The 23,486-nt window shown below is 42.4% G+C and overlaps 2 protein-coding genes across 3 annotated transcripts; both read left to right on the forward strand.

The window, feature by feature from the left end:
* Positions 1-1,434: 1,434 nt before the first annotated feature.
* LOC105907007 (cathepsin Z) lies at positions 1,435-5,786 on the forward strand. Its single transcript, XM_012835242.3, has 6 exons — positions 1,435-1,627; positions 1,713-1,876; positions 2,046-2,225; positions 2,555-2,705; positions 3,334-3,499; positions 5,286-5,786. Exons 1-6 carry the CDS (start codon positions 1,476-1,478, stop codon positions 5,397-5,399), a joined length of 927 nt encoding a protein of 308 aa, XP_012690696.2. The 5' UTR covers positions 1,435-1,475; the 3' UTR covers positions 5,400-5,786.
* Positions 5,787-5,865: 79 nt separating this feature from the next.
* Positions 5,866-15,818, forward strand: abhd8a (abhydrolase domain containing 8a). Of its 2 annotated transcripts, none has more exons than XM_012835150.3 (5): positions 5,866-6,495; positions 12,018-12,882; positions 13,454-13,624; positions 14,241-14,457; positions 15,164-15,818. In XM_012835150.3, exons 2-5 carry the CDS (start codon positions 12,032-12,034, stop codon positions 15,371-15,373), a joined length of 1,449 nt encoding a protein of 482 aa, XP_012690604.2. In that variant the 5' UTR covers positions 5,866-6,495; positions 12,018-12,031; the 3' UTR covers positions 15,374-15,818. The 2 variants fall into 2 exon arrangements, with proteins under 2 accessions (XP_012690604.2, XP_031415833.1); XM_031559973.2 differs by lacking the exon at positions 5,866-6,495 and adding an exon at positions 10,700-11,547.
* The last annotated feature ends 7,668 nt before the right edge of the window (positions 15,819-23,486 follow it).

The raw sequence follows: 23,486 nt of genomic DNA on the forward strand, positions 1-23,486 counted from the left end.
AGAAACAACAACTTAAAGACATGAATGCAAACACACAAAACTGTGAATATCTCATACAAATGAATGAACCATGCTTTTGGTCTTTACTGTTTGAAGACTGAAACACATAGTGCATGTTATTAGTTTAATGGAAAGGGTTGGTTTGTTGTTGAGGCACTACCATAGTCATTTAGTCTGAGTTTCCGAGAAGTGTTGGTGAGTTAACAATTACATATCTATTCATGCTAATCAGAATTAAAGCAGGATAAACCAAGGGTCCACGATATCCGCAGAAGTATAACAGCATCCCACATTTTTAGGTTAAATGTGCCCTCTCCTGGCATTAAAAGGAACTGCAGGGCTCAAACAATATAAATGAGCATGACAAAAAATGCCTCAAAAAAACACTCACAACTAATCAATACATGAGGATTTTTGTTATACCAAATTAAGGAATATCAGTGTATGTATGCACTAAGGTACCAACATTATAGTAACAGCCACTTCATTCAGGAAGCAACATTGAGATGTGTCCTAGAGTTGGCTATTTGAAATAAATATGATCATCAAATACATGAGTGTGTACTAAGGAAAACCATCCCTTGAGGGCACAATATCAGGATGAAGAATACATGTTGCTAACACATTTACTACGTCATTTGTCATCTCTTTCTTAGTAAAAGCAAACACAGGATCAGCAGTAGGTCAACATTCCTCCCAAGGTTAATCAGGACCATGACCCAAAGTAATTTATATTTCATGACTTTATAAACATATATTGTTGATAGGATGGATGTGACTGTGTGGAATTTGTCATGGGCTAACTTATCAACCTTCAACTAACTGATGCCCAGTGACCGACATCACGTGAAGTATCTGAATATACAGTTCTTCATCTGGATTGCTGGTATTGGCTAGTACAAAATCTGCACTGAAAAAAAAATACTTCAAAAAATATAGTGCATCATTCTTGCATGCTTGATTTTGGATATACTCCACATGTAATTTTGAGTCAGTTCTGTTAAAAACTAAAATTGCCATTACTCAAAAAATATCAGTTTTATTCAAATGTCTTTAAATTAAATTCCAGCAGCTTCTACATTTGCGATGTTTCAATTTACGAAGATGCAGTAAAGTTAGTTTACATTTTAAGATTATTTAGATCTTAGGCATTACTGAAATCTACCATCGCTTATGTCTATGTTTGGAGACAGGATTGTTTCATTCATTAGGTGGGTATACGTAGGCTAAATTGCGTTATGTGCACCGCTAAATTACATGATGAACATATTTCAGTTTTTGGTCTTCTTAAACAGACTTTTGTCTATATATAGTTAGGCCTTCTTTCTGCTAAGATTGTAAAACTCTGTATGGAACTAACTAGCTACTTGACAACTTCTACTTCCGCAACGGTAGGTGGCAACATACACTTCCATTTCTTATGTTTTGCGAAGGGACGTCAAGAGAGAATTTTCGTTTCAAGACTGGGTCCCGCCATGTTCATGGATGCAATGGCTTCCTGCATAACAGTGTTGTTTTGTATATGTTATCTGGTAGAGTTATGCGTTGGGGCGACCCATGTTTTAAGTCAAGTTTCTGGTTCCTGTTACAAACCCATCCAGGACGACGACAGACCCAATTTTGTTAAGTAAGAAATATTTGAATAAGGATAGCTTATAGCCTACTGTACAGTTATGTTTTCTGACATTATGTTTTGTGTGAAATAATTGTAGGACATATCCTCGACCCCACGAATACATAAATGTCTCCGATCTCCCCAAGTCTTGGGACTGGCGGAACATTGATGGCAAGAACTATGTTAGCATCACCCGTAATCAACATATTCCACAGTACTGCGGTTCATGTTGGGCTATGGGTTCGACCAGCGCCCTTGCAGGTAAAATACTGCTTACAAATGACTAACAGGCGATCTATCGATGCAGGCCCACTGTTCTTGAGGAATACGTTCATCACTGTAAAATTCAGTTGAATCTTCAGTCGAAGATCAATTGATTATTTTATAGAGATTTCAGAATACTAGGTTGTATTTTTATGTCCTCTTACAGACCGTATTAACATCAAGCGCAAAGGAGTATGGCCCTCTGCGTACCTGTCTGTGCAGAACGTGATTGACTGCGCAAGGGCAGGATCGTGCTTCGGAGGTGATCATGTCGGGGTGTATGCCTACGCCCACAAAAAGGGAATTCCTGACGAAACCTGCAACAATTATCAAGCTAAAAACCAAAGTATGCATTTAGTTTCTTTTCTAACATCTTATTTACTCGGCCGGTATGTAGCCCACTCACGTGCGTTGTCTGTTCGCCATGTTATAAAGAACTGTTCATATTATACAATAACAGTGATTCAGAGCAAGATGTATTTGCAATTTGCAAAGCTGCTAGCTGTCACACAAACGTGTTCATATTTTTTTTAACTCTCTCATTTAGAGCACACAGTTATCCAATAGTACGTTCTTGGAAACTGTCTGTAGATATAAAGGTGTGAAATACATTGCATTAGACCCACTGTTACAACAAGTATCCTAAGTTTTCTGTTCTGTTTGTCATGCATTTAGTGTGTGACACTTTCAACCAATGCGGGACATGCACATTCTTTGGGTCATGTGACACTGTGAAGAACTACACCATTTGGCAGGTTGGTGATTATGGGGAGGTGTCTGGACGAGATAAAATGAAGGCAGAGATCTACACTAATGGACCAATCAGGCAAGGGCCCCCCTGCACATACTCAATATTCACTGCACATATTTAGACCACATGATTTATATTCATTAATGTACCAGTTATTACAGTGCATGAAATGCCCTGTATTGTTATTCATAGACTTCTTGTTACAGTGCATTAAATGCCCTGTATTGTTATTCCTAGTTTTCTTATTACAGTGCATGAAATGCCCTGTATTGTTATTCCTAGTTTTATTTTTCTTCCAACTTCTTCTTATTATTACAGTGCATGAAATGCCCTGTATTGTTATTCCTAGGCTTCTTATTCTTCTTCTTCTTATTGTCTTTACCAATTTCTGCGATTAATTCAGCTCGAACCGCTTAACATAGAAACTTTGTTCGAACTTTGTCGCGTATGTCTTGTAAAGGACACCTCCGCTATGTCCATTCTCTTCCCTACTTTCACTCATTCTCTTCCTCCGTAGAACCTCCATCCACTTGTCTTTTATATCCCTCTCCAACTCCTCTTTCTCACACCATCTCTTTTCTTTAGTTCATTTTCTCTCCTTCTTTCAATCTTTTCCTCTGCACTCTTTCTCGTCACTCTGTCTGTTGTGAGAACCTTTCCCCCCAGCACATGTTTGAAATTATCATTTTAAAATCTGTTGTAGTTGTGGCATCATGGCCACGGCCGGCTTGGAGGCCTACTCAGGGGGTGTCTTTGCTGAATTCCACCCCCTCTCCCTGATGAATCACATCGTGGCCGTAGCCGGATGGGGAGTGGCAGAGGATGGGACGGAATACTGGGTCGTCAGGAATTCGTGGGGAGAGTTTTGGGTGAGTGTGTTTAGCGCATCAGTGTTCTATGTCATCTTCAGTGGCTCAGTCAGACTCATTGTGAGTGAGCTGTTACCTCACAGTTAGAAGAAATACCACTGCAGTGTGCATTTGAGCAGTAATAATGGGTCTTTGACAAAACATTTGTATTGGTAACAACTCTCATGCAAATATGGATTCAATAAAGTTAGCGTTTCTTAAAATAAAGACAATTATCTATGTTGCAGTTATCTTCCCTAAAATGTTGTTCTTTTATGAAAATGCCTTCAGTTTTTTCTAATCTACAGTGGGGAAAATAAGAATTTGAACCCCTGCCGATTTCGCAAGTTTGGCCACTTGCAAAGAAATGTGTGATCTGTAATTGTAATAGTAGGTGTATTTTAACAGTGAGAAACAGAATATCAACAAAAAAATCCAGAAAACTGCATTTTATAACATTTATGACTTAATTTGCATTTGATGCAGAAAATAAGTATTTGAACCCCTAGCAAAACATGACTTAGTACTTGGTGGAATAACCCTTGTTGGCAAGCACAGACGTCAGACTTTTCTTGTAGTTGGTCACCAGGTTTACACACATCTCAGGAGGGATTTTGGTCCACTCCTCTTTGCAGATCCTCTCCAAATCCTTAAGGTTGCGTTTTCAATGGGAGGGAATGAGGGAATGAGGTTCAAGTCCAATATTCCACGTTACATGGCCCCATCCATCCCCTCGATGCAGTGGAGTCGTCCTGTACCCTTGGCAGAGAAACAGCCCCAAAGCATAATGTTTCCACCTCCATGCTTGACGGTGGGGATGGTGTCATATTCAGCATTCATCCCCCTCCAAACACGGCAAGTCGAGTTGATGCCAAAGAGCTTGATTTTGGTCTCATCTGACCACATCCTGTCTCCCAATCCTCCTTAGAATCATTCAAGTGTTCATTGGCAAACTTCAGACAGCCCTGTACATGTGCTTCCTTGAGCAGGGGGACCTTGCGAGTTCTGCAGTACTTCAAACCATTACGGCGTAGTGTGTTGCCAATGGTTTTCTTGGTGACTGTGGTCCCAGCTGCCTTGAGATCATTCACAAGCTCCCCCTGTGTAGTTCTGGGGTTATTCTGCACCTTTCGGATGATCACCGATACCGCATGAGGGGATATCTTGCATGGAGCCCCAGACCTAGAGCGATGGACAGTTGTTTGGTGTTGCTTCCATTTACGAATAATCACACCAATAGTTGTCTGCTTCTCACCAAGCTGCTTGCCGATTGTTTTGTAACACATTCCAGCCTTGTGCAGGTCTACAATCTTATCTCTGACTTCCTTGGTCAACTCTTTGGTCTTGCACATGGTGGTGAGGTTGAAGGTGTGAAGTATGATTCTTTGGACAGGTTTCTTTTATACACGTCACCAGTTGAGATCAGGTGTACCTTGTTAGGCCTAATGAGGACTAATCTGTGTGCTTCTTGGGCACATAACTGGTCATTGGGAGCCAGAATTCTTGCTGTTTGCTTGGGGGTTCAAATACTTATTTTCTGCATCAAATACAAATAAAGTCATAAATGTTATAAAATGCAGTTTTCTGGATTTGTTTTTTGATATTCTATTTCTCACTGTTAAAATACACCTACCATTACAATTATAGATCACACATTTCTTAATGGCCAAACTTGCGAAATCGGCAGGGGTTCAAATACTTATTTTCCCCACTGTATGTGACAAAAATGAACCTTTTCATCTAATTGAATCACTATGGCGGCATTTTAGCTCTAGCACTGATTGATGATCTTTTCTTTCTTTTTCAGGGAGAGCATGGATGGGCCAGAGTGGTCACGAGTGCTTATAAAGGAGGCAAGGGGAACTGGTACAACCTAGCAATTGAGAAAAGCTGTGCATTCGGGGATCCAATCGTGACATAACAGACTAACACTCTAAATGAATTAATCTGGCTGACCTTTGGATACCACAACAAGATCCTTTGTTAGGCTGTTTTTATTGGGGAGTGTGTGTTTGTTTGTGTGAGTGTGCGTGTAAGAGAGAGAGCGATGGAATGAGAGAGAGAGAGTGCTTGAGAGAAAGAAAAAGGAAGGTATACATTTATAAGTACGAAATTCAGTTCAAGTGGTTATATGAGAAAGTTAAATGAGAAAATGTACAGTGAAACTGAGATGTAAATATCTTTCCATTTATGTGTATGTAAATGAATGACATTCAGTTGTTGAATATTGTTAGATATTTCATTGATCTATGTATATTAAAACTGTCACAGACAATGTATAGGTCTGAATAAATGTCACAAAGCTGTCCAATGAATCCAGTCAAACACCATAATAGCTCACAAGCAACTTGCAATCTTTTGATTACTTCAATGAAGGCATCTTTACTCCAGGTCACACTTAGGGGACTTGGTCAGTACTTTAATAACTATCACTGAAAAACAATGAAAAATGAGATTCACTGATTGGAGAGGGGGGGCACACTGATGGATAGATTGGTTTTGTAACACTGTTGGATACAAGATACAGTGGAATTCTACCGAATTCTTCACTTCCTTTACAGACCTTAGCAACAGGAGGGGAGTATTCTGTAATTGGCTCACAGACACGATGTCGTGGCCAGCAATTCGCTGTCTCTACTGCCAGTCAAACCGGGAAAGGAACCGACTGAAGTGTACTGTGATTGAGGAAAACAAGGACACTGAGGTTGGCAATTAACCAGCTCGTATGCTCTGCTAGAAGGGATGCACTACCCAGGCGCATCCTTATCGGCCATCGCCATGGAGATTTTGGAATGTCATGGGCATAGGAACTCATGCATGCATGTTTATCTAATCCGTTTTATCAGGTGGTGATTGTGTTAATCTCTGCTACATAGCGTGTTCAGTTAAAATCCGTTAAATATAATTATATAAGTATAAGGTTATCTGGATAATACGCAACAGACTATTTTACAGCGATTTTTTTTCGTAACCGCATGATCTTCCCACTTTGCATCAAAATATCGCCGATAATACAGGTAAGGGGATTTGCACATTTGCAACGCATACAAGTGCATCAGCAATATATGTAGTCTGGTAGGATGAAAGTGAAAAAATGGACAGGCCTTATCATTGCATCCAGATGAATAATGTATTACACATGAAATATATATTGCTCAGTAAATGCTGTTAATCTGACTAATTGCATTGTTGACTTACTGGCGCAAGCTTGCAAATGCCATAAACGCTGCATCAATAACGTTGCTACGGGATGGAGCGATCTTGTGCTGGGTTACTTGTTTACTCGGGCTACTGCAGGTCAGTGTTATGGACTTGAAGAAAACGTATCTGATGAATATATCACATAAACCCACGTATACACTTGTCTCTAAATGACAAGTATAAGTTCTTGTCTCTAAATGACAATTATATGTATGTGTTTTTTGGCGCCTGGGCCATTAAGTATGCACACCCTATTACGTGCAGCATGATCGCACTAACATCAGCTGCGGAGATACGCGTGCCTGGTATATGTGGTTTAATGCACCGCACACTGTGTTCTAATAAATGTTGATGCGAAAAGCACATCCCGAATCTGAGGCTAAGCAAAAAACATACTGACACCATTTGGAGTCATTGTGAGTGACTCGTACTGGTAATTGTTCCATGTCAAATCACTCCCTGTGAAATGATTTGACCTAAATATTCTTGATCAAATAGGAGCCTCTCTGTGAAGCTGACTCATTGGTTAGACTATGTATTGGTTTTAATTAATGCCAGACAGGCGGCGAATCATGAATATTATTCAGTAGAATTGGGCAACAGATTTTATGAGCGGTTAAGATGGTGCCCACTCATACAAGTGGGACTCTCCTGTGTAAGCAAAAGGACAAGACAGTCACAGAAATGAGGTTTATTGTTCTTGTGCATATTTCTACATATGCATGAGATATTATATTATGTTATTTATATATATATATATATATATATATATATATAAATATTTAGAACCCCAACACAATATCTTATGTGAAGTGTATTGTGTGTATTTCACTGCAGATTGATGGCTAGAATGCTTAGTGTTGGTGTTGGCAATTTCTCTTGCTGCCCTGCTCCAGAGCTGCGTCACAGGTTTCTAGAAGCCCAGCTAGTGTTCCTACCTGGCAATGACAGGGCCCCTTTATATTGCTACACTCTCCAGTGAGTCCCCTCCACGCATCGATCCCATGCCATCTCAGTGCCTTAATTAACTCTCCCTTTGAGATGCCATGCACCTGATGAATGTGCCAATCGTTCACCCCATTTGCACGATCAATCCCCACCCACGCATTCCCCACCACTCCCGACCTCCCTGCTCCCCCACCCACAGTATCATCTCAGCCTCCCCTGTGATATTGAACTTGCTGTCAATCCTGTCTGCACATTAACATTAACATCCTTCCTTACCACCCACATCATACTTTTTTTTAACCTCATCCAATATCCTACAAAGGAACATTACAGTATGTTTCTATATGGTGTCATATCTCATAGGATACCAGGTAATGTTGGCTTTGCTCTGTAGTTGTATGGAACAGCAGGTCCTTTATTATTATCTTTTCAAGCCAAAAGGGCCTGGTGTACTCTGCTACTGTGTTGCATAAGCAGTTGAGGGTCAGGGAGTCGTGATGCCAGGCTTGCTAGGAAGTCCCTGCTGTCCACACTATTGATTTCCAGTGCTGGAGTGCTGATGCTGGCCCTTCTGGGCTGGCTGGGGCCGTGTGCCAGCGCTGAGAGACCTTTCAGCATGGCGCCACCAGTCAAGAATCATCCATCTAGCTGGGTCTGTTGTAAAAGTCCACGCTGGGCTGGGGTGTGTCCCAGGTGACTGGACACCAGAGTGCTTCTGGATACTGAGAATGTAGCCTGTGCTTTCCTTTTAGAAAACAACTGCAAGAAGTGTTTCAGAATCAGAATGAGCTTTATTGGACAAGTATGTCCACACCTGCAAGGAATTTGGCTCTGGACATTAATAGCTCTCAGGAGGAAATATACAGATGATATGCAGACAATATAAATATACACACAGTATACATGAAGTGCAAGTGTCTGTGGTATGTGTGACAAGATGAAAAAAGTACTGCAGTGAATACTATAATTTTGCAAAAGTTCCTGACAGAGGGCTATCATGAAGCTTTATTGGCACCAATGCGTCACTCACTCAAAACATGGCATGACAGCATCTGCACAGTAAGCAGCCACTGCAGTAGTCCTAGCAGACTCCTGGTGTCTCTGAGTGCCAACAGGGATTTATACAGTATAATAAATACCCTGACCCTCTTCTTTGAAGTAGAAGCCGGAGCTGGTTCTGTATCATGACTCCCACACTGAAATCTCCTCATGAATATGGATCCCGGCTCCTCACAGCATGTCCTGCATCCAGTCTGACTGCAGGGCCAGAGACAGGAGAGAAGGAGATCACCATGGAAACCGAGAGTGGTATAAACACGTTGGGTTACAGTGCCCATATGCTCAGTTCTATCTCTGCATTGAATATGAAATTAAGCATAGCTGTTAAAGCGAAACAAGGGAATCGTCTCGAATGACACGAAAAGATCAGAGCTTACTCGACAACCTTGAGCAATAAAAAGGACAAATCACAATCTAGTCCCAACAATGGGCAATCAGCTTTTCTGTCACAGTGAGAACGACATACACATGAGGACGGTTCACTTCACTGGCATCTTTGAGGATAAATGATAGACGGAATCTTTCTCCCAGCATGTTAATTATGTATTGGGGTGGATGATGCTTCTGGGGCTATCAGGGGTGGTGCGTGAAGGTACAGCAAAGCTTGTATCTGATTCTCAAAGTTGCTGTAATCTCCTCTGGTTGACTCGTCTATTCTCTCATCCAGTCATCTCCCCTGCTCTTGCATCTCATTTCCTCTCCTCTCTGCCCCTCTTCTCACCTCATCTCATCTCCCTCCCCCACACTCCACTCCCTGCAGTCTCCCACCCCTGCATTACAGTTCAGACATAACAACAGCAGCAGCAGCAGCAGCAGCAGCAGCAGTCTCTGGAGCCCCAGCAGGCCCTATACAGCCACTTTCTCTGGCCCTGATCCGGCCCTGATATGATTGAAACCCAGCTGTCATGTGGGACACCACATTCTGCTCCCTGCTGCACTGCACTGCACTGTACAGGATGTGCTGAGGCTGGTGAGGGTGTCAGCTCTTATATTGTGCTGTATGGGCCGGAGAGTGTTTTCCACTGTCAGAATACCTTTGCCCGTAGCTTTGTCCTCCTATCACCCACTTCTGTGCTTGCTGACTGCAGAGCCTGCTGCAGTCAGCAAGCGGCCCTTCTGGTAGCCATTAGGATGATGTGTGTAATGGGGGAACTGTACTGGGAATTGAGGAAGTCCTGATGGTGAGGTATGGTGAGGGCCACGGTGAGGAACTTTGTCCTGTTTTGATGAGAATCACTTCTGACACACCTTGATTAAGATGGATTAAGAAAGCAGCTATGAATGATGAAATGCAGAATCCAGATTTCATTGTATTCTGCCATCCCAAATTTAATAGAGACGTGCAAGTGAAAACGTAAACAGCACAGCAATTTATTCCAAGTGTAATCATTCAATGTGTTTATAAAATCTAAACCATAACTAAGAGGGGGTTTATGAAAATACCATAATGGCACTTGCTAGACTTGCAGTTTATAATTGCATACTTTCATGTCTGAAATAGAAATGTAATCCAGACAGCTTTGCCAGACCAGAAAGCCCTGACTCTGCTGTAGGTAGAATCTGACTTTTTGAAAGCTGTTTATTTGGCATGTCATATGTACGTTTTTTCTATAACTAATAACGCTGCAAATACAAGGCAATTATTTAATCTACTGCCGATGTCTAAAGCTTTACTAAATTTGGCATTGCCAGTTTTAATTAGTAATTTACAGAGCTGCAGCTGACATGTGAAGTATCCGACCCATACTGGTGCTCTTTTGTCAGAGAAAAGTAGACTATTTACATCTGGCATTAAAATGCGTTTTGTATCCAGATTGTCTCTAGATATGGGGCTTTTTACACCTGGCATTAAAATGCATTTTAGGTGATCATATTGTGATGTCAGCTGGACACAGCGATCGGATCTCAATGGGATCTCAATGTGGACACTGGACTTACTTTAAAATCATATAAAATCATATCTAGATACAATCTGGATACGAGACCCTTTTGAATGGCAGGTGTAAAAAGCCCAGATTTTAAACCTGATTACATTTACACCTGGTGTCTCCAGTGTCCACATTGAGATCTGATTGAGATCCGATTGCTGTGTCCAGCTGACGTCACATCCTCCTCTTGTTTGCATAGGTCCAAAAAACAATAAACAACAAAAAGGAAAAAAGAAGAAGAATAGAAGTAGATGGTACCCATCCGTGAAGCTGCGTAATTGTGGTGTATTATGGATATTCGCCCACATAGTTGTGTTACGTGGATTGACAAAGCAATTGCATTCACGCTTGTGTTCATTGTGGCCACAATGTGTCCCTGACCACCTCCAGAGGTGGTTTGACCGATCAGATCACAATCCGTCCTCAAAGCGTATGCGTTTACACCAGTACTGTCATGTGGTCAAGCACTATCCAATCGCGATCCGATCATCCAAAATGCATTCCCACATTCTCCTGGATAGTTAGAAGGCATCTGACTGGTTTTCCTTTTGCCTATATTTAGGTTTTGGGGGCACCTCACGCCCCGTTTTGGATGGGTGGAAATTGGACACCCCTCTCTGGTGGAGAGCAGCCACCATTGAAAACCAGCTTAAGAGTGATGATTGTATTCTATGGTACGGGGGGCATGGAGCCAGTCACGTGCTAATGCTAACCTTTTGCTATTTAAACCAAGGAGGCCATGCTAGAAGAGCCTTGTCTAAATTTAGAATGTCTCTGTGTCAGAATGTGAATCACTACCCTTTTGACAACACCGTCAGCTAGCGCCACAAGCACTGGCCATTGTCTTACTGATTTAGGCTCAGTGAGTCAGACAGTCTGAATCTTGTGTGGGTGAATACTGACAGTTGAATTTGGATTTGAGTTGACCTCAGAGTGAGTACAATTTCATTGAGAAACGTAGTAAAAACTGCATGTGGTTGTGATTATTCTACAATTCCTGTCTGATTTCTGAAACAGATTTCTTTCCTTCTCTTACTTGGGAAAAAATGACAATGCTTTTGCATTATAGATTGCTTTCAGGGCCAGGGTTTATGTTTCTGGTATTGTGGTGCTACACTAAATATATATAGTAGACAAATCCATTCTTCCTTGTAATAGCAAAACCTCAGACTGGTGCAGCTGACTTACTACCAATGTCTTGTGTGTCGAATCATTAGAATGTTTTAATTAGCACTTCCTCCTGTAAACAAAAAGGGGAGGCTTCAGAGAGAGAGAGAGCAATAGAGAGAGAGGGAGTACTAATAAATAACATCTCTTGGCATGTTTATCTGTTTGTATGCCAGAGAATCACACAGGAAGAGACAGAGAGAGTGAGTCAAGATTGTCTTTCTATGTCTCTCCAGGACTTGAGGGCACCATGTTGACCAGCATCACAGACGGCATCCTGTGCTGTCTTACGGGCAAGACTGGCAGCAGCGTGGTCCTACCCGTGGAGTCTTCGGCCTGCACCGATGGCTTTGAGTTTGTGGAGGTGAAGCCGGGGCGGGTGCTGCGCGTGCGCCACATCATCCCCGAGCGCCCGCCTAAACTGGACCCCGAGCAAAACCAGGACCAGAACTGTGAGCATAACCAGGGGAAGGATCAGGAGAAGGAGAAAGAGCCGAGGGGGGAGGACGGGGGAAGCACCGTCCACTGCAAGCGAAAAATCACGGTGTACCGTAATGGGCAGCTGGTGATCGAGAACCTGGGCGATGTGCTGCACTCGGAGATCCTACAGTGCCAGAACGGAGATGTGGAGCCGTGCACCACCCTGGAGGTGGAGCTGTCCGACTACAGCAGTGTCGCTGCTGCTGTGACCCCTGACCCCAAACCTGCCCCGCTGCCCCCTCCCGCGTCCAGCGGCAACGGCTTGGCTGCTGCCGGTCAACAGAAGCCCGCGCCTCCTCCTCGCAGGAAGAGGCGGAAGCCCAAGCGCACGGTGCTGATCGACTCGGAGCGCAAGATCTCCAGCTGCAAGGGCACGGAGGCGGATGTGGCGCTGTTCTTTGTGCACGGCGTGGGCGGGTCGATGGACATCTGGGGCAGCCAGCTGGACTTCTTCTCGCGCCTCGGCTACGAAGTCATCGCCCCGGACCTGGCCGGGCATGGCGCCAGCACCGCGCCCCAGATCGCCGCCGCGTACACCTTCTATGCGTTGGCCGAGGACCTGCGCTCCATCTTTAAGAGATACGCACGCAAGCGCAACATCCTTATCGGACACTCTTACGGGTGAGTGAGAATGTGTGGCGCGCGTAGGAAGTGATGAACTGTGTTAAGTGCGGGGACTAAAATGAACTGTACGTCTGCAAATGTAGAAATGGAAATGTGATGGGTAAAAAAAACCTTTTTAAAACATTTCTCAAGCTGCAGGCTGTGTAAAATTGTAGTGTATGTGCATAATTAGATTTACTTAATTGTATAATAAACTGAATTCATCTGAAACTGGCAACACAGCATATGCACCCCCACTGATAGCATGAGACTGCAGGGAGACTCATAGGTGTGATTTTACACATTTGCTGAAAATTGTGCCAACAGTTAGACCTGTTGCAGTGTGTACAGTACATCCTCATTTATTAGCATGAAATTCCTTTACCATAAGCATTAGTGGTAAACCTCCCTCCTCCTCTTCTCTCTCTCTCTCTCTCTCTCCCTCTCTCTAAATTCAATTCATTTCAAAGCTTTATTAGCATGACTGTTCATGTGTTGCTAAAGCAGAGTCAAACACTGATAATGATTTTAAAAAGGGAGCAGAACAATGAATTTTCTCTCTCTCTCTCTCTCTTTCTTTCTCTTTCAGCGTGTCCTTCTGCACGTTTCTGGCACATGAGTACCCAGAGCAGGTGCACAAGGTGGTGATGATCAACGGCGGGGGGCCCACGGCCCTGGAGCCCAGCCTGTGCTCCATCTTCCAGCTGCCCTCCTGCGTGCTGCACTGCCTCTCTCCCTGCCTGGCCTGGAGCTTCCTCAAGTAAGACTCACGCCCAGCATGTGCTGTATGGGAATGTCATGACAATGTCATGTAGAAACAGTATGTGTCCAACTCTGAATTTTTTACTTATACTCGATCAAACATAGAATGATGAAAGCATGCATCTTGATCAAATATATGGTGGTTAATTTATAAATGGTTTAAATTTCTAAACGTAGTGTTTTCTTCAGCATCACACACATATTTCCCAACTTGGCACTTAGAAGTCAGATATCCAAATTCTACTGATTGATGACATTTATGCTGACCAGTATTCTAATATGTATGCAACCCCTGAATGCTGTACAAGAATGCCATCACGATTTTGTATTAATTAATTAAAATATACATTTTGACGAAATATGAACAAAATGATTGTATTGTAAATGGTCAAAATTTGGAATCTTGACATACAAATCAGGTGTTTAAATAAATGTACAAAGCTAAAGACTGATGACAACTGTATTCCGTCATTTTATACAAATGATAGCTCACTCTGGCACATGCACACCAGAATTCATAAACTTGGCATATGGAAGTCAACTATGCCTACACTGGTAATTACAGCTCTGTTAATCTAAATTCTATAATCATCCACTTTTCTTCATCGTGGCAGGGCTGGCTTTGCTCGTCAGGGTGCCAAAGAGAAACAGCTCCTGAAGGCGGGCAATGCTTTCAACGTGTCCCCGTTTGTGCTGCGCGCCATGATGAGCGGGCAGTACTGGCCTGAGGGGGACGAGGTGTACCACGCCGAGCTCACCGTGCCCATCCTGCTTGTGCACGGCATGTACGACAAGTTCGTGCCCATGGACGAGGACCAGCGCATGGCAGAGGTGAGAGAGGAGACGCGCACTCAAATCTAGATGGGCTTTGCACAGCATGGTATCTTGTCTTAGCATATTGAAATAACAACAAACATTAACATGAACTGTTCACATTGAAATGGTCCAATATGTAACAAGATGTCATGGGCCGTTAGAAGAAGAATTAGAAGGCCACAACTCATGTTTCTTCTCTCCTTGAGATGGCGTTGTCATGGAAATGCCTCACAAATGTTAATGTGTGTGGCAGGCTTAGCTTCCCTGTGCCAGCATGTGTTCATCCACTGGTACACAAGCATCATCTGAGAGGTAGTCCTGTGACTCGATTAATAGGATATATGGAGATATGATTGTTATGCTCCACGCTCCTACATCAAGAGATATATGACCAAAAACTTCCCCATAATCTAAATAACTAAAAACCTCCCCCCAAAAAGGTCCCCAAAATGTTGTTTCTTCTAACACAAGAAGAGTGTCGAGTAACTGCAAAAGCAGTTTCACTGTCGCCTGTTCACTGTTAAAGTCTTCTCTTTGTCTTTGTGCACTAGTAAGACCATTTTTAGATGCCAAAATGCTGTCTGATTTAGGCCTCTGGTGACAGACTTGTTTATAGTGTGCCTGATATGATTAGTCACTGTCTGGTGGAAAGCATCTCTCAGTAAAGGCGCACATCTGCACCAGACTCACTTCCCCATCATCTTCATCGGTTGTGTTTCAGATCCTTCTGTTCGCCTTCCTGAAAATCATAGAGGAAGGCAGCCACATGGTAATGATGGAGTGCCCAGAGACGGTCAACACCCTGCTGCACGAGTTCTTCCTGTGGGAGCCGGACACCTCCAAAAAAGACACGGCTGTGCTCAAGCCCATCACCGCCAACCAGACCACCGACATGCATGCCCCCAAAGCCAGCAGGCCTCTAAACAAATAGCCGGTGAGGGCTGGTAGAGCGTAGCGATGATGTTGTGAAAGCTGTTTTTTCTGAAAATGGCTGGTTTGCTCTTGGTCTGCACTTCTCAAGAGGCAGAAGGCTGTTTTTTTGCGTGAGCGACAAAGTCAGCGTTTCTTGAGCGAGGCTTAGGAAGGACGCCCCCATGTTGAGCGCGAGAGCGAGGAAATGCAGAGACATTACGGCTTGAGGGGAACAAGGACTGATCCACTTCAAGGATAAATATGCTGGGCTTGACTTCTCACCTTAACGTTAAAAAATATAACATCTAACCTGTCCTTGTGGTGTCAAATCGACAGGACGTAACATACACATAATGTTTGTGATTCTCTTGGAGGACCCAAAGTCACTTTCTGTGTTTGTGTGTACATGTTGGTGAAGGACGTGGTGCAATGATTGTACCCCTTTGTATGCTACTGGTGATCCAGGTGGACCACTTTTTTAGCTATGACAAAAATGTCTTTCCCAGAACTGATTGTTGTGTGGCCCATGGCAAATTGTTCAGTACTGTTACAGCTTAGTAATGCTACAGCAACCATTAATAATAGTAATAGTTATGTCTTCCCTCAAATTATGACATACAAAACATGATCATCGACCAGTGGCAGGGTGTAAGATAGACACATGGTGTCATGGTAACATGGATATCATCTATCTAAACTCTAAGGGAACAGGAGGCTAAAAAATGAATATCTCATTCTCATTAATTATTATAAAAACATTCCCCTGTATACTAAAAGGGGGCGGCTTTATTCATAAAACAAATTTCACCTTATAGATGTTGACCATTCTGAAATGACCGTCCAGTAAATGCAATGACTTCATATTGAAGCCAGTGGAATTAAAATTGTGAAGGGAGGCAGAGATAGCTACTGTCCAGTGTCGATGGGAACCGCATGGAATCCAACTGTTATCCTGAGACTGAAGTTGAGGGAGCTGCTATATTTATGAAGTTCAGGGCCATGAGATAAGCAAGCACAAATGTAAGACAATACTGCACGATTCAGACAGTCAGACAGACAGTGTATTTGACCGGGAATGTCTTGAGAGGGACCAGAGCAGAAAGTCAAAATGTGGATCGTTCATGCCATTTAATAGTACATGACAATCATGGATGTCTGCTTTGTCTGCCATTTTGTTCATATTGCTGGGTCCACAATCTTTCTCTAGATGGGTGATGTCTGTCTATGCAAAGCAAGGGGAGCAGCTGTTCACTCAAAGCCAATGTTACCATGCCAGCCATGTTACTGTGTCATCGAATATTTCCAGACTTGCTTGAGAGAGCTATTTCTACTCACCTGGATGGGTTGATGTAAGCATGTGATAGAGAGAACCTTTCTTGACAGGTGTATTCATAAGTAATAATAATACTTACTTTGAAAAGTAAGAATTGGTGCACAAACAACGTCTTAGTATTCTGATATTAAGATTGACAACAAGCCTATATGGAATGGGTTTTAATATATCAAATAACCAACATTAAGCTTTAATGTATAATTCAACAACATATATAAGCTTGTTTCTTAAACTCCAAATGAGACACAATCTAAAAATCCTAATTCATATTTTGGGAGGGCCATTAACAAATGTTTGCAGTGAAAGCTGTCCGTTTTGCAGCTGGTCTTTTGTGCGGTGTTGGCTTGCTGATACTCAGGCAGGAGGGATCCAGGCGGTGTGTGAGAGTGTAGGTAAAACTATGAGATCTGTAAAAAATAACTCATTCCTCAAAGGGTTAAGTGGTGATAACAATGTTGCAGTGTCCTGAGGCCACACATTTTCCATTCCAAACCAAATGAGATAACAGGGAAAAATATATACAGTACATGCAGTATATTATATGTGGACACCACCCCAAGTTATTATCATGCATACAAATTATGTATGGACTGCATATATGCTGTTGCCTGTATCTAACTTACAATTACAAATGTATGCTGAGTTATCTAATAAACATCAAGGATAATGTAATTACTGTAACTATGAATAATCCTTTTGGTGTGGGACTGAGAAGAATAGGAATAAAACCATGTGCGATCATTGATGATGTACGATCATTGTAAGGTTTGAGATGTCCTGTCCTGAGGTTCAGCAGTATACTGCAGCCAATGCTGAGCACTGTCATCAGACACAGAACATGGACGGGGACTGATTTCGGTGTTCAGTACCCAGCCCTGAGGTGGAATTCTACAGAGGACAGGTTGATGTTGGGTGTGTGGCAATAACTGCTTGAGAGACTTCCTTCAGGCGTAACCCGTGCACATACACACGCCTCATGGTACAGAGATGTGGCAAACTCGGGGTCCCTTCTGCAGCCTCAAAAGTCTACTCAGCTCGGCATGTTCCAGGACCCCTGCAGTGCTGCACCTCCTGAGTCATTCAGATTCCCCCATCCCCTTGCTTTGACCCTGTGCAAAATAATCTGTGGTTGGAAATGTTCACTCTTACACCTTAAAGAGAAAAAAAACGAATGGATGCACAGATGAATGGATGGATTTGGATGCCCCTTGAACTATGGTTTTCCTATGAAAATAAAACACTGTATTGTCCCTCCAATGTACCCCTTGCAAGCTCTTGGGATATGATAATAGTGAATGGACCTCATGACTGAAGATATATTTGGGTACGCTTGTCCCATTCGCTGCCCCATTCATGTGCGTAAAACCTTGTTCTCCAGTGTGCTACTTCATGTGGTTCAATCCTATGTTCAAGTCTATGTGGCATTTATCAGTGGAAAAGAAGATAAATGTAACACATGCACTGACTGGCAAAGTGTGCATATAAAAATATTAAAATGATAAACAATCATCTTCAGTATTCAAAGACTGTTAATTTGTGTGCTCTCTAAAATGTTTCTGCTGAGACTGTGTAGACTACTTTAATTAAATAAGATGATTTGGCATCAACATCTTTTGGAACTCTAAGTTTTATTTACAATACTCTGTGTGTTGAAATGCATCCACATTGAAATGTGATGACAGACTGCAACATTTGCTAGTGTTGTTCACATAATATCATGCTATTCAATCCGGCTATCCAGCTGCACCTTTTCCTTCTTGTCCGAAGAGTGCGCTGTTGGAACGTTTGATGTGTGTGCGTGCGTGTGTGTGTGTGTGTGTGTGAGTGTGTGTGTGTGTGTGTGTGTGTGTGTGTGTGTGTGTGTGCGCGTTACATACGAAGAAGGAGCAAGATAGAATTTAAAAGCAAAATTAACCAAGAACAGCTGACCAGCTTCTCTTCGTTTGAAATGACCCGTAAAATCAAGAGCACAAGTCAAAATGAAGTTCCTCTCACCTCAATCTGATTGGAGTTACATGAGAAGCGACAGAACTCCAGACACCTATGCTTTTCAGTGCATGTGCGATGATGAGGAAGCCGTGAATCAGAGGCGCTCCCCAAATATTTACATTTGAGATTCGTTTTTTCGCCGCCCCGCCCACTCGACCATAGAACATCTGTAATGGGTGGGTCATCCAAATTCGCCTGTGATAAGTTATTCGTGCCTGCTTTGTATATTTATGAGTGCAAATGGAAGTTACGGGACCAGGAGAGACCATTGTGAGCGAAATGTGTTCAGCTGTCAATTTGTGGTCTCGAAAAGTGTAACGTGTTCATAAAATGACTAAAATTGAGCTCTCGGAAGTGTATATTTTGTGGTCACGTTTTGTCTATTTGCTACATTTTCATTCAAATGAAGTCAACATACCCCAAATCATGATATTGTAGTGAAAGCTGGAGTGAACCAGTAGGCCCATAGACATATATAGTATATATGTCTATGAGTAGGCCCACTCCCATTTCTAGCCAATAGTGAAAGTGTTGTATGCCATTTTGGCTAGGACATTTAAAGGATTAGCCCCACTGAGTATGCCATTTTGGCCAGGACATTTCAAGCATCAGGCACACTGAGTAGACTAGATTGAGTTAGGCCCTGGTTGGGCTTAATGGCCAATCCCTTCTCTTAGAATAAAGCGGCCATGGAGAAGAATAGATTAGGCAGGTTTAGCGTGGGTATGGGCTTTTTGCATGCAGGTTGGTGGTACTGGGGGCCACTATAGGTCTTGTGAATAAACTCAAGTAAATCTTGTGTGCATGCGTGTTAACTCTCTTCAGAAGTCTTACCATATTCACCATGGCGAAGATGTTTGCCCTCAACAATCTTCTCAAAGTTCTTAAACTTAAAACAATACTATGAGTTGAGTTGCCAATATCTCATTGTAGGTCATCCCCAAAACAATGTATAGCCTTATCAGATCCATGCGGAAAAAAAGTGTTGCACAGATTGATAAAGGGGAAGTGATATAAATAAATAAATCATTAATAAATAAGCATATACAAATCCAGAAAATGTCATGAAAATACATGACAACTCTGACACCTCCTTCCCCATAAGACAATAATTCACATTAGCGACTTTGCTTAAAACCTCAATGCTTCTAGGGACAAGACATACGTAGGTCTATTGTGTACACAAGGTAGCCCACTTAAACATGTGCACTATTTACTGCATGGTTTACAAATATTATGATATATTCAGAAAAATAATCAGATCTTCTTCCACATGTTCAGTAAGTTGTGGTCGTTTAAGTAGATCAAGCTCACCATGTATTATAACGTGCCCAGAAAGTATGAAAAAAATCTTTGCCCCCACTCCGACTCTGCAGGAAGGAGTAGGGCATGGGGCTTTACCTATTGATGATCAAAGCAGCCAACCAGAACTACAACTAAGACCCACCACTTATACATTCACACCAATTCAACATTTTCATACAACCTCTCACAAATATACATACATATACATACGTACAAGGAGTGTTGTAATTGAAGACACACATCTATCGCGTAGAAATACCTGAAGTAGGCTAGCCCACAGAATTTCCTACAATTTACTCTCAGACACATGTTTTAGCCCTGACTGAGAATGATTCGCTCTTTAATGTGATGGCTTGATAATTAGGTCCATGATTTCCAAAGGAAAACAAATATTTCTATGCAAAAATAAATTCCATCCGGGAAATAAACCTTGACCCTAGCCTTGATTGAGGCATTTCTCACTGGCTTGTTTGTTTAAGCCTTCATAGGATACACGAAACATATGGTAGGCTTAGTTATTGTCTGTGTATTGGAACTTCACGCAGCAAGAACACTGTGGCATGTGTTCTGTTGTAAACCACCAGTAAACCACAGTTGCTGTTTTGCAGACTTGCTGTTGTTTATTTGCGTTTGCATGGATATATTACATTACATAGTAATATATATATTTATCATGTGTATAAATATCTTTCTTCCTGGGAAAACACAGCACCTGCCGACTGACCGAGACACAGTCATGACTGAGAGACTGGGCCAGTATGGTTTCCCGCCTCTGATGTCCCCTTGAACAGGATGGCCCGCTTAGACAAATATGGCACCCGTGATACCAACATAGACATCAAAGCAAAAAAATAAAAACATGACAGAGCCAACATCTGTCCAACATCTAAGGTGGAACCAGACTTATCCTGAAGCCAAGAGCACCAGATCTCTGGCTAAAACCATTGACAGCAGACAGTGAGTAGTCTTTTATCTGATGCAAGTGGAAAACTCTTGCTAATGGAGTTGTCTTTAAGGTCAACCACTTTCATGTTACGCTGGAAAAAAAACTATTGTGGGTTAGATACACTCTCCAAATTGAAACACTTTTTCATTTATCTGTCATCAACTTCCCCTCTTCCTTTGTTAAACAGAAGCCAGAGCAGTCATCTACACTGAACAATGTCTGTGTGACTGCAATATTTTAAAATTCTTGGGACCTGGAAGGAGACTTTACATTTTCCAATGTGTCCGATGCCACTCTCCTGTCAACACAAGACTTTCGGAGAAGAGATGTGCAATCCTGTGTAAAAACTGTTTAATGGGGATGTAACCACAGTTCAATTTCAGAGTGTTGAAGGGTTAAGAGACACAAAACGGAAAGAGAGAATGTGAGAAAACATGGTTTAAAACCACATGAAATAAGAGTCTACTGGCCCATGCTGAGTGGTGGCCATTAGTAATAAATAAGCACTATACTGTACTACCTCTACTGCCCTACTATAGTTATGACATCACAGACATGAAATGAGCAGGATATGGACATGACGCTTTTGCCCTTGTCATCATAAGAGTTCATGAATAAATGTACGATTGCATTTCTATTTTGTTAAAGCTGTAGCGTGCCAAAGTCACTTTTTTTTAAAAAGAACTGTTCAAATGAATGAAAAATCTCAGGTGAATTAAATTTCTGCCGACACATAGGACTCTGCCTTAAGGCCAAGGTCAATAGAAGACTATATGATTCAAAAGATTACATAATGATACAATAAACAATCTGACAGACAGCCAAGTGCAGCAATATGTTAGATCACTTAAAACCTATCAAATAGCAAAGGATGTGCTCGCTTGCAGGTCGAACCTAAAGAAGCTACTGAACTGAATTTCAATCATTGTGAAAGACAGTACATTCCTCATTGTACTTATAAAAAGGAAAGGATGGGAGAGACACATTCATTCAACAAATGCACAAGGATCTGTCCTGCACCGTTTACATAAGAGTTAACTGCACCAAACAAATTTAATAATCAACATATGCTCACATAACAGTTTCAGTATAATATGGAGCAATTGTTAGTCAACACATTCGTTCTATATTTGGATTGAAGACAGATATTATTCAAACTCTAATTTTAAAAACATGTTGTGGATTATAATTGATTGACAAATCTAGCCAAACTTACCTATAGCCTATTGCCCAAAAGTTATGTTGTAAAAGATGGAATTTTACTAAACATCTAGTGAGGTTGGGAGCTCAGATTGCTCAAAGTGGAGTGGTATATTTTTATATTTATATCAGACTTAGCCTGTCTGATCTCTTTATGATAAGCAGCTGCTTTCTCCAAACCAATCTTTCCGTACTCGTTTCATAGTGTCTCGGCTGAATGGAATGTCTTGCATGTTCCATAACACATTTAAAACACATTTGAAACGGGTACTAATTCTGACTCTCCTTAACGATTTGGGCTAGGTGCAGCACACAGCAGAGGCCCATCCAGCCCTATCCTGTTCCATGTTGAGGGTGTGCTACAACTGGAGATCTCAGGCCTGTTGGAGAGGTCTCGTATAGACAGGTCACCTCTGTGTGCTTTGAGTGTCTCACACTCTCTCTCTCTTTCTCTCTCTCTCTCTCTCTCAGCAGTCAGGTATTTATTTATTCTTCAGATGAGAGAACTGGAGACCTTCCTGAAAGCTTCCATCTGCTCCCTATTTTCTCGTGTGGATCCTACACGAAAACGACTAACAGTAAAAGACGCCGGCTTGTTTTTGGAAGCCGAGTCGTGAATCTGTGGCTCAGACTGGCAAATCCGCCTCTGTTTTGCCTCCAACGGTCGCTTCAATGTTTTACTTAGGGATGGTTTCCATCACAGTATTTTAAATTACGAGGGAATTGTTTTCCTTCCCCACCAGCACATCCAAGCGGGGGCGAAACTTTATCCCAATAAGGATGTGCTTGGGAAACAAGCCATCAAGTAGAACGAGGAAGAATCGAGCAAATTGATGATCACACATAGTGTAAGGCCAATGGCGCAGACCTCACAACCAGGTCAGGCCATGTTTGTAGCACAGTGAAAACACACTCAGGTAAAGCTCCCTCGACCTCCTGGAACTGTACGCTTACTTTTTGAAAACACAGGTTCCCTCACACACACACAATCCCTTGTCCTCATCTTCCCCAAAAGCCTCTATCCCTGCATCTCACTTTTTTTTACACCTGTGCTGTGTCCAGAAGCTGTTCTGAGGTGCGTTTCCCAAAAACTGTCACTGTGCAATGAGCACCGTTAAATTACATGCAGGCAAATCTGAGTGCAGTGGAGGCTCAAGCGGCCATGTTGGTGGCCCCGGCATGGATGGCCCTTGGGGGCCAGAGGAATCCCATTCGCAGCACAGGTCACAGAAGCATCCCGCAGCCCTGCTGAGTCTGTTTCAGCAGCCAGATTAGCAGTCAGCGGTAATCCGACCCTGCTGCTCATTGCAGCTGACTGTTGAGGAGGAGCCACCGCCAGCAAAAAGAGAGAGAGAGCAA

Source organism: Clupea harengus, chromosome 22 (assembly GCF_900700415.2).
Source record: "Clupea harengus chromosome 22, Ch_v2.0.2, whole genome shotgun sequence".
Taxonomy (NCBI): Eukaryota; Metazoa; Chordata; class Actinopteri; order Clupeiformes; family Clupeidae; genus Clupea; species Clupea harengus.